Source organism: Schistocerca nitens, chromosome 5, assembly GCF_023898315.1.
Source record: "Schistocerca nitens isolate TAMUIC-IGC-003100 chromosome 5, iqSchNite1.1, whole genome shotgun sequence".
Classification (NCBI taxonomy): Eukaryota; Metazoa; Arthropoda; class Insecta; order Orthoptera; family Acrididae; genus Schistocerca; species Schistocerca nitens.
Genome location: NC_064618.1, coordinates 640031964 through 640043640, shown reverse-complemented (window position 1 = coordinate 640043640; position 11677 = coordinate 640031964). Strand labels below are relative to the sequence as shown.

The 11677-nt window shown below is 44.7% G+C and overlaps 1 protein-coding gene across 1 annotated transcript in view; it reads left to right on the top strand.

Moving 5' to 3' along the window:
- The first annotated feature begins 11245 nt into the window (after window positions 1-11245).
- The window catches only part of LOC126259707 (peptidyl-prolyl cis-trans isomerase B), a 64215-nt gene continuing 63783 nt past the window's right edge, over window positions 11246-11677 (top strand). Inside the window, exon 1 of the mRNA XM_049956678.1 lies at window positions 11246-11436. Within this exon, the coding sequence (XP_049812635.1) occupies window positions 11272-11436 (165 nt within the window). The 5' untranslated portion in view covers window positions 11246-11271. The remainder of the gene's footprint in view (window positions 11437-11677) is intronic.

Below are 11677 nucleotides of genomic sequence, written 5' to 3'. Positions count from 1 at the left end.
CTCTTCTTGAGAAACGCTTTCCTTGCCATTGCCAGTCTACATTTTATATCCTCTCTACTTCGACCATCATCGGTTATTTTACTCCCTAAATAGCAAAACTCCTTTACTACTTTAAGTGTCTCATTTCCTAATCTAATTCCCTCAGCATCACCCGACTTAATTCGACCACATTCCATTATCCTTGTTTTGCTTTTGTTGATGTTCATCTTATATCCTCCTTTCAAGACACTGTCCATTCCGTTCAACTGCTCTTCCAAGTCCTTTGCTGTCTCTGACAGAATTACAATGTCATCGGCGAACCTCAAAGTTTTTACTTCTTCTCCATGAATTTTAATACCTACTCCGAATTTTTCTTTTGTTTCCTTTACTGCTTGCTCAATATACAAATTGAATAACATCGGGGAGAGGCTACAACCCTGTCTCACTCCTTTCCCAACCACTGCTTCCCTTTCATGCCCCTCGACTCTTATAACTGCCATCTGGTTTCTGTACAAATTGTAAATAGCCTTTCGCTCCCTGTATTTTACCCCTGCCACCTTCAGAATTTGAAAGAGAGTATTCCAGTCAACATTGTCAAAAGCTTTCTCTAAGTCTACAAATGCTAGAAACGTAGGTTTGCCTTTTCTTAATCTTTCTTCCAAGATAAGTCGTAAGGTCAGTATTGCCTCACGTGTTCCAACATTTCTACGGAATCCAAACTGATCTTCCCCGAGGTCCGCTTCTACCAGTTTTTCCATTCGTCTGTAAAGAATTCGCGTTAGTATTTTGCAGCTGTGACTTATTAAACTGATAGTTCGGTAATTTTCACACCTGTCAACACCTGCTTTCTTTGGGATTGGAATTATTATATTCTTCTTGAAGTCTCTGGGTATTTAGCCTGTCTCACACATCTTGCTCACCAGATGGTAGAGTTTTGTCATGACTGGCTCTCCCGAGGCTATCAGTAGTTCTAATGGAATGTTGTCTACTCCCGGGGCCTTGTTTCGACTCAGGTCTTTCAGTGCTCTGTCAAACTCTTCACGCAGTATCTTATCTCCCATTTCGTCTTCATCTACATCTTCTTCCATTTCCATAATATTGTCCTCAAGTACATCGCCCTTGTATAAACCCTCTATATACTCCTTCCACCTTTCTGCCTTCCCTTCTATGCTTAGAACTGGGTTGCCATCTGAGCTCTTGATATTCGTACAAGTGGTTCTCTTCTCTCCAAAGGTCTCTTTAATTTTCCTGTAGGCAGTATCTATCTTACCCCTAGTGAGACAAGCCTCTACATCCTTACATTTGTCCTCTAGCCATCCCTGCTTAGCCATTTTGCACTTCCTGTCGATTTCATTTTTGAGACGTTTGTATTCCTTTTTGCTTGCTTCATTTACTGCATTTTTATATTTTCTCCTTTCATCAATTAAATTCAATATTTCTTCTGTTACCCAAGGATTTCTATTAGCCCTCGTCTTTTTACCTACTTGATCATCTGCTGCCCTCACCACTTCATCCCTCAGAGCTACCCATTCTTCTTCTACTGTATTTCTTTCCCCCATTCCTGTCAATTGTTCCCTTATGCTCTCCCTGAAACTCTCTACAACCTCTGGTTCTTTCAGTTTATCCAGGTCCCATCTCCTTAAATTCCCACCTTTTTGCAGTTTCTTCAGTTTCAATCTGCAGTTCATAACCAATAGATTGTGGTCAGAATCCACATCTGCCCCTGGAAATGTCTTACAATTTAAAACCTGGTTCCTAAATCTCTGTGTTACCATTATATAATCTATCTGAAACCTGTCAGTATCTCCAGGCTTCTTCCATGTATACAGCCTCCTTTCATGATTCTTGAACCAAGTGTTAGCTATGATTAAGCTATGCTCTGTGCAAAATTCTACAAGGCGGCTTCCTCTTTCATTCCTTCCCCCCAATCCATATTCACCTACTATGTTTCCTTCTCTCCCTTTTCCTACTGATGAATTCCAGTCACCCATGACTATTAAATTTTCGTCTCCCTTCACTACCTGAATAATTTCTTTTATCTCGTCATACATTTCATCTATTTCTTCATCATCTGCAGAGCTAGTTGGCATATAAACTTGTACTACTGTAGTAGGCATGGGCTTTGTGTCTATCTTGGCCACAATAATGCGTTCACTATGCTGTTTGTAGTAGCTAACCCGCACTCCTATTTTTTTATTCATTATTAAACCTACTCCTGCATTACCCCTATTTGATTTTGTATTTATAACCCTGTAATCACCAGACCAAAAGTCTTGTTCCTCCTGCCACCGAACTTCACTAATTCCCACTATGTCTAACTTTAACCTATCCATTTCCCTTTTCAAATTTTCTAACCTACCTGCCCGATTAAGTGATCTGACATTCCACGCTCCGATCCGTAGAACGCCAGTTTTCTTTCTCCTGATAACGACGTCCTCTTGAGTAGTCCCCGCCCGGAGATCCGAATGGGGGACTATTTTACCTCCGGAATATTTTACCCAAGAGGACGCCATCATCATTTAATCATACAGTAGAGCTGCATGTCCTCGGGAAAAATTACGGCTGTAGTTTCCCCTTGCTTTCAGCCGTTCGCAGTACCAGCACAGCAAGGCCGTTTTGGTTAATGTTACAAGGCCAGATCAGTCAATCATCCAGACTGTTGCCCCTGCAACTACTGAAAAGGCTGCTGCCCCTCTTCAGAAATGGTTATTATGTCGAAAAATAGCTAGATGTTCAAGCTGTAAACGGAAGTTAACTGAAATCAGCACGCTGTAAGATGAACAGAAATGTCACTTTTCTTAAACGACACTAATTACACTGAAGTTAACACGAATCATGATGGTGCCTGGACGTTAAAAAAGGGTGACATGGTCCTTAATAGGGTGTGTGATCACCCCAGGCTAGTCCATTCGCCGAATATCTTCTCGCTCCAAGAGCTCCTCCGACTAAACTGTTCGATGCGGTCGCGCATTCTCATCCATAAAAATGAAGTCAGGGTCAAGTTCGTCCCTGAAAAGACGTACAGGGAGAAAGAGTACAGAGTCACAATAACACTGACCGGTGAGGGTACTATGTTCAAGGATTTGAAGGTCAGTGCACCCGTACAGCATTATGACTCCCTGGACCACCAAAACGATCACGTTAGACGATGTTCCTGGATGCATTATGTGTCCTCACTTCCAGTCATACGACGGTACGCCCAGCATTGTCGAACATTATCGTTTTGATCGTCCAGTTGTCATAGAGTGGGAAACCGTAATGTTGCGTGGGCGTACTGACTTCCAAATCTTTGAACACGATTCACTGATCGTCAACAATATTGTGACGTTGGACTCCTTACCCATGTGTGCATTTTCTGGTGTACATTCGGCGCTGACTTCATTTTTATGGACGACAATGCTCGGCCGGCCGAAGTGGCCGTGCGGTTAAAGGCGCTGCAGTCTGGAACCGCAAGACCGCTACGGTCGCAGGTTCGAATCCTGCCTCGGGCATGGATGTTTGTGATGTCCTTAGGTTAGTTAGGTTTAACTAGTTCTAAGTCCTAGGGGACTAATGACCTCAGAAGTTGAGTCCCATAGTGCTCAGAACCATTTGACATTTTTTTGACAATGCTCGACCAGATCGAACAGCGGAAGTGAAGGAGCTTTTGGAACGAGAGGATATTCAGCGAATGGACCGGCCTGACTGTTTCCCCGATTTACGTCCCGCGTGTGGGATGCGTTGGGGAGAGACGTATTGCAACACGCCCGCACGTACCAACGACCGTCCACCATCTGAAAATCGCGTTGAAGGAGGAATGGAAAGCCCTATCGCAAGAAATCCTAACTAGCGTTGCGGCCAGCAGGGGAGAAGTTGCAGAGCATGTACGAGGGGCGTTTGAAAAGTCAATGCAAAAATAGAAACTACTTACGTGTTTGGGGTAAACCTTTTTTATTTTTCGACATAGTCTCCTTTTAGACTTATACACTTCGTCCAACGCTGTTCTAATTTGTTGATCCCTTCCGAATAATACACTACTGGCCATTAAAATTGCTACACCAAGAAGAAATGCAGATGATAAAAGCGTACTCATTGGACGAACATATTATACTAGAACTGTCATGTGATTACATTTTCACGCAATTTGGGTGCATAGATCCTGAGAAATCAGTACCCACAGCAACCACCTCTGGCCGTAATAACGGCCTTGATACGCCTGGGCATTGAGTCAAACAGAGCTTGGATGGCGTGTACAGGTACAGCTGCCCATGCAGCTTCAACACGATACCACAGTTCATCAAGGGTAGTGACTGGCGTATTGTGACGAACCAGTTGCTCGGCCACCACTGACCAGACGTTTTCAATTGGTGAGAGATCTGGAGAAAGTGCTGGCCAGGGCAGCAGTCGAACATTTTCTGTATCCAGAAAAGCCCGTACAGGACCTGCAACACTCGGTCGTGAATTATTCTGCTGAAATGTAGGGTTTCGCAGGGATCGAATGAAGGGTAGAGCCACGGGTCGTAACACATCTGAAATGTAACGTTCACTGTTCAAAGTGCTGTCAATGCGGACAAGAGATGACCGAGACGTGTAACCAATGGCACCCCATACCATCACGCAGGGTGATACGCCAGTATGGCGATGACGAATACACGCTTCCAACGTGCGTTCACCGCGATGACACCAAACACGGATGCGACCATCATGATGCTGTATACAGAACCTGGATTCATTCGAAAAAATGACGTTTTGCCATTCGTGCACCCAGGTTCGTCGTTGACTACACCATCGCAGGCGCTCCTGTCTGTGATGCAGCGTCAAGAGTAACCGCATCCATGGTCTCCGAGCTGATAGTCCATGCTGCTGCAAACGCCGTCGAACTGTTCTTGCAGATGGTTGTTGTCTTGCAAGCGTCCCCATCTGTTGACACGGGGATCGAGACTTGGCTGCACGATCCGTTACAGCCATGCGGATAAGATGCCTGTCATCTCGACTGCTAGTGATACGAGGCCGTTGGGATCCAGCACGGCGTTCCGTATTACCCTCCTCAACCCACCGATTCCATATTCTGCTAACAGTCATTCGGTCTCGACCAACGCGAGCAGCAATGTCGCGATACGATAAACCGCAATCGCGATAGGCTAGAATCCGACCTTTATCAAAGTCGGAAACGTGATGGTACGCATTTATCCTCCTTACACGAGGCATCACAACAACGTTTCACCAGGCAACGCCGGTCAACTGCTGTTTGTCTATGAGAAATCGGTTAGAAACTTTCCTCATGTCAGCACGTTGTAGATATCGCCACCGGCGCCAACCTTGTGTGAATGCTCTGAAAAGCTAATCCACTGCATGTCACAGCATCTTCTTCCTGTCGGTTAAATTTCGCGTCTGTAGCAGGTCATCTTCGTGGTGTAGCAATTTTAATGACCAGTAGTATAGGAACTGTCCACGTCTGCAAAATAGCTATTAGTTGCTGCAATCATCTCCTCGTTTGAATAAAATCTTTGTCCCGCCAGCCATTTCTTCAAATTGGGGAACAAATAGTTATCCGAGGGAGCCAAGTCTGGAGAGCAGGGGGAATGTGAAACGAGTTGGAATCCTGTTTCCATTAATTTTGCGACCACAACTACTGAGGTGAGTGCTGGTGCATTGTCGTGATGGAAAAGGACTTTTTTGCGGTCCAATTGCCGGCGCTTTTCTTGCGGCTCGGTTTTCAAACGGTCCAATAACAATGAATAATATTCATCTTTAACAGCTTTATCATTTCCCAGATAGTCGATGAGGATTATCCCTTGCGAATCCCAAAAAACAGTCGCTGTAACCTTTCCGGCCGAAGGAATGGTCTTCGCCTTTTTTGGTACAGATTCTCCCTTGGTAACCCATTGCCAATGAATATTATTCATTGCTGTTTGGTCTCAGGAGTACAGTAATGTATCCATGTTTCATCCACAGTGACGAAATGTCGCTTAAAGTCCTGTGGATTCTTCCTGAACAGCTGCAAACCATCCTTGCAACACTTCACACGATTCCGTTTTTGGTCAAGCGTGAGCAATCGCAGAATCCATCTTGCGGATTGTTTTCTCATGTCCAAATGCTTATGCAAAATATTATGCCCACAGCACTAGCGATCTCATGCACTTTAACTCTTCTGTCATCCATCACCATATCCTGGATTATATCAGTGGTTTCTGGAGTCGTAATCTCCTCAGGGTGTCCAGAAATTTCAGCATCACTTGTGCCGATATGACCACTTCGAAAATTTTGAAACCATTTATGAACTGTTCCAATCGAAGGTGCAGAGTCACCGTAATGTTTATCAAGCTTCTGTTTAGTCCCCTGAGGCGTTTTGCCTTTCATAAAGAAATGTTTAATCACCACAAGAAATTCTTTTTCGTCCATTTTTTGACAATCACTCGACTTCCTTGCTTCACACGAAAGCCAAACACAAGGAAATAGACCAATATTGCTGAAACTTGGTGTGCGTTCTTTCCAAAGATGCTACTGACAAAACATGACCTCGATACGCGCCGGTGGTGCCATCTCTCGGACTTTGCACGGACCTTTCAAACGCCCCTCGTACTGCCGTCCGTGGTCATCACTTGCCTTATTAAGAACCATGTCCCGTTTTTTGGAATGTCCCAAATCGCGGTAACTTCGGTGTAATTGTTACCTTTGAATACAACTGGCATTTATGTTCGGAACATCTCGTATTTGTTTTAGGTACATTCTCCACTATTTTGTAGCAGCTCTTTCTAGGTATGGTCCAGGTTTCATCGACCTATGTTACCCGGCAGTCTGATATCACGCTAAAGCTAATTCCGTCCTTAAGTTTTGCTCTACAGTGTATCTGTGATTTTCTGTATAAGAGGAGAACAAGAAATGCTAAAGGCACCATAATAGGCAGCAACTCACACATATCAGGAACATCACGTGAACATGCCATAATACCCTAAGAAGGCACTTGATAATAGGAATCATTTCTCGAAACGTATTGGTTACGAATTAAATGTAGTAGCATCCTTACTGTCAGCAGCAAATGTTGTTTTATATGAAACAAAATAACTATGTTTAAAGTTAACACCATTTACTTGCAGTGGATAAAGTAAAAAAATATCTTAAGTTACATCATTCAGATTGACTCTGGAAGCAGAAACCTACACACTTCCCGAATGATGTTAAAAATTTTCATTGACTAAAGGGTAAATGTATCAGTTTGAGATAAGGGACCCTGGTCCGGAAAAAGATAGAGTCGGAAGTTATAAGCGAAAACCGTCCTGATGGTTCAAAAAAAATGGTTCAAAACTGATTCAAATGGCTCTGAGCACTATGGGACTCAACTGCTGTGGTCATAAGTCCCCTAGAACTTGGAACTACTTAAACCTAACTAACCTAAGGACAGCACACAACACCCACCCATCAAGAGGCAGAGAAAATCCCTGACCCCGCCGGGAATCGAACCCGGGAACCCGGGCGTGGGAAGCGAGAACGCTACCGCACGACCACGAGATGCGGGCCCGTCCTGATACTTCTGAGAGTGGAATACATGTAACGGTACTGTAGCAACGTAAGATTGTAGATTACACAATTCTCAGAGGCAGTAGTATGGACCAAAATAAGAAAAAATCTCAATGGAGAAAAGTCTTCCGAAGTAAGAGTGATTTCAGGTGTGCCGCAGGGGAGTGTCGTAGGACCGTTGCTATTCACAATATACATAAATGACCTTGTGGATGACATCGGAAGTTCACTGAGGCTTTTTGCGGATGATGCTGTGGTATATCGAGAGGTTGTAACAATAGAAAATTGTACTGAAATGCGGAAGGATCTGCAGCGAATTGAAGCATGGTGCAGGGAATGGCAATTGAATCTCAATGTAGACAAGTGTAATGTGCTGCGAATACATAGAAGGAAAGATCCCATATCACTTAGCTACAGTATAGCAGGTCAGCAACTGGAAGCAGTTAATTCCACAAATTATCTGGGAGTAGGCATTAGGAGTGATTTAAAATGGAATGATCATATAAAGTTGATCGTCGGTAAAGCAGATGCCAGACTAAGATTCATTGGAAGAATCCTAAGGAAATGCAATCCGAAAACAAAGGAAGTAGGTTACAGTACGCTTGTTCGCCCACTGCTTGAATACTTCTCACCAGTGTGGGGTTCGTACCAGATAGGGTTGATAGAAGAGATAGAGAAGATACAACAGAGAGCAGCGCGCTTCGTTACAGGATCATTTAGTAATCCCGAAAACGTTACGGAGATGATAGATAAACTGCAGTGGAAGACTCTGCAGGAGAGACGCTCAGTAGCTCGGTACGGGCTTTTATTGAAGTTTCGAGAACATACCTTCACCGAGGAGTCAAGCAGTATATTGCTCCCTCCTACGTATATCTCGCGAAGAGACCATGAGGATAAAATCAGAGAGATTAGAGCCCACACAGAGGCATACCGACAATCTTTCTTTCCACGAACAATACGAGACTGGAATAGAAGGGAGAACCGATACAGGTACTCAAGGTACCCTCCGCCACACACCGTCAGGTGGCTTGCGGAGTATAGATGTAGATGTAGATGTAGAAACATGGACTCTAAAATGCATACCTCAGGATCTATGAGGACTTTTTCAGCAGAACAAGAGTGTTTCACAATAGCTAAGGTGAACAAGTGTTCGTAGCTCTTAAGGTATGCAATTGAGGACCCATGTTTACTAGACCTTTCTTGCTTGTTTTGGTCCGTACTACCACCTATGAAAGTTTCCTACGCCACAATCTTTGCAACAATAGTACCAGTATACAGGGTGGTCCATTGATCGTGACCGGGCCAAATATCTCACGAAATAAGCGTCAAATGAAAAAACTACAAAGAACGAAACTCGTCTAGCTTGAAGGGGGAAACCAGATGGCGCTACGGTTGGCCCCCAAGATGGCGCAGCCTTTGGTCAAACGGATATCAACTGCGTTTTTTAAAATAGGAACCACCATTTTTATTACATATTCCTGTAGTACGTAAAGAAATATGAATGTTTTAGTTGGATCACTTTTTTCGCTTGGTGATAGATGGCGCTGTAATAGTCACAAAAATATGGCTCACAATTTTAGACGACCAGTTGGTAACAGGTAGGTTTTTTAAATTAAAATACAGAACGTAGGTACGTTTGAACATTTTATTTCGGTTGTTCCAATGTGATACATGTACCTTTGTGAACTTATCATTTCTGAGAACACCTGCTGTTACATCGTGATTACCTGTACATATTACGTTAATGCAATAAATGCTCAAAATGATGTCCGTCAACCTCAATGAATTTGGCAATACGTGTAATGACATTCCTCTCAACAGCGAGTAGTTCGCCTTCCATAATGTTCGCACATGCATTGACAATGCGCTGGCGCATGTTGTCAGGCGTGGATCACGATGGCAAATATCGTTCAAATTTCCCCTCAGAAAGTAATAAAGAAATCCGGAGACGTCAGATCCGATGAACGTGCGGGCCGTGGTATGGTGCTTCGACGACCAATCCATCTGTCATGAAATATGCTATTCAATACCGCTTCAACCGCACGCGACCTATGTGCCGGACATTCATCATGTTGGAAGTACATCGCCAGTCTGTCATGCAGTGAAACATCTTGTAGTAACATCGGTAGAACATTACGTAGGAAATCTGCATGCATTGCACCATTTAGATTGCCATCGATAAAATGGGGGCCAATTATCCTTCCTCCCATAATGCCGCACCATACATTAACCCACCAAGTCGCTGATGTTCCACTTGTCGCAGCCATCGTGGATTTTCCGTTGCCGAATAGTGCATATTATGCCGGTTTACATTACGGCTGCCGGCCTCGGTGTCCGTGCGGTTCTAGGTGCTTCAGTGCGGAACCGCGGGACTGCTACGGTCGCAGGTTCGAATCCTGCCTTGGGCATGGATGGGTGTGATGTTCTTAGGTTAGTTAGGTTTAAGTAGATCTAAGTTCTCGGGGACTGATGACCTATGATGTTAAGTCCCATAGTGCTCAGAGCCATTTGAACCATTTTTTACATTACGGCTGTTGGTGAATGACGCTTCGTCGCTAAATAGAACGCGTGCAAAAAATCTGTCATCGTCCCGTAATTTCTCTTGTGCCCAGAGGCAGAACTGTACACGACGTTCAAAGTCGTCGCCATGCAATTCCTGGTGCATAGAACTATGGAACGGGTGCAATCGATGTTGATGTAGCATTCTCAACACTGACGTTTTTGAGATTCCCGATTCTCGCGCAATTTGTCTGCTACCGATGTGCGGATTAGCCGCGACAGCAGCTAAAACACCTACTTGGGCATCATCATTTGTTGCAGGTCGTGGTTGACGTTTCACTTGTGGCTGAACACTTCCTGTTTCCTTAAATAACGTAACTATCTGGCGAACGGTCCGGACACTTGGATGATGTCGTCCAGGATACCGAGCAGCATACATAGCAGACGCCCGTTGGGCATTTTGATCACAATAGCCATACATTAACACGATATCGACCTTTTCCGCAATTGGTAAACGATCAATTTCAACACGAGTAATGTATCACGAAGCAAATACTGTCCGCACTGGTGGTACGTTACGTGATAGCAAGTACTTATACGTTTGTGACTATTACAGCGCCATCTGTCACAAAGCTAAAAAAGTTGTCCAACTAAAACATTCATATTTCTTTGCGTACTACACGAATATGTAATAAAATATGGAGGTTCCTGTTTAAAAAAACGCAGTTGATATCCGTTGAGCCTATGGCAGCGCCATCTAGCGGACCAACCATAGCTCCATCTGGTTTCCCCCTTCAAGCTAGACGAGTTCCGTTCTTTGTAGTTTTTTCGTTTGGTGCTTATTTCGTGAGATATTTGGCCCGGTCACTATCAATGGACCACCCTGTATGTATTCTACAGTCAGGGCTATGGGATCGATTTTCGCTTATGCCTTTCGGCTCGGTTGAATCCTGATCAGGGTCTCTTACCAGATATTGATACAGTTACCCTTCTCCATAATCCCTGAATGTTTGTAAGATTGTTACGGAATTACTGTGTATAATGCGCTCAGCCACTGGCAATTTAACTGATGAAAGGCCCTTCACGTGCACAAATTCCTAAGACGAAACCTCGGCGGACACCACTCGGGTCCCCTCCGCTCGCGCCTCCCTGCTTGTGGCTGAGAAGGGGACTCCACTGTGCATGAGGCCCTTCGCTGCTAGGCAGTCGCATTCCAGCCGGCAACGCGTGGGCCTGCCACTGCCTGTGCTTTGGCGCTCCCTCGGCGTGTGTGAATGTGTGTGGCTGTGTGAGTGGATGTGCGGCCGCGACCACGTGACGTCAGCCTTAACGAGATTACGCTGGCAGTCGCGGGACCCTCTGCCGCAGCTCGCCACCAGCCAGCCAGTCAAGATGGCAACGTCGGCGCGAGCGCACCCCCTGCTGCTGCTTGCCGTTCTCCTGCTCTGCACAGCAGCCCAGGTGCGTGCAGTCTCCCTGCCTGTACCCGGGTAGATGTTCCTTTATTGCCGCCTCATTTTTTTTTTTTTTTTTTTTTTTTTTTGTGTGTGATGCCTAATGTTTCAGCGACTTCCGCTGTACTCATCGTCAGGAGTTAAGTGTCGTACTAACTGGCCATGTGGTACTTTCGCGTGTACTCGGCCGAATTACGTCACAGGGGCGTCACGAAGTCAAGGAACTTTCATATGATACCAGAAATGAT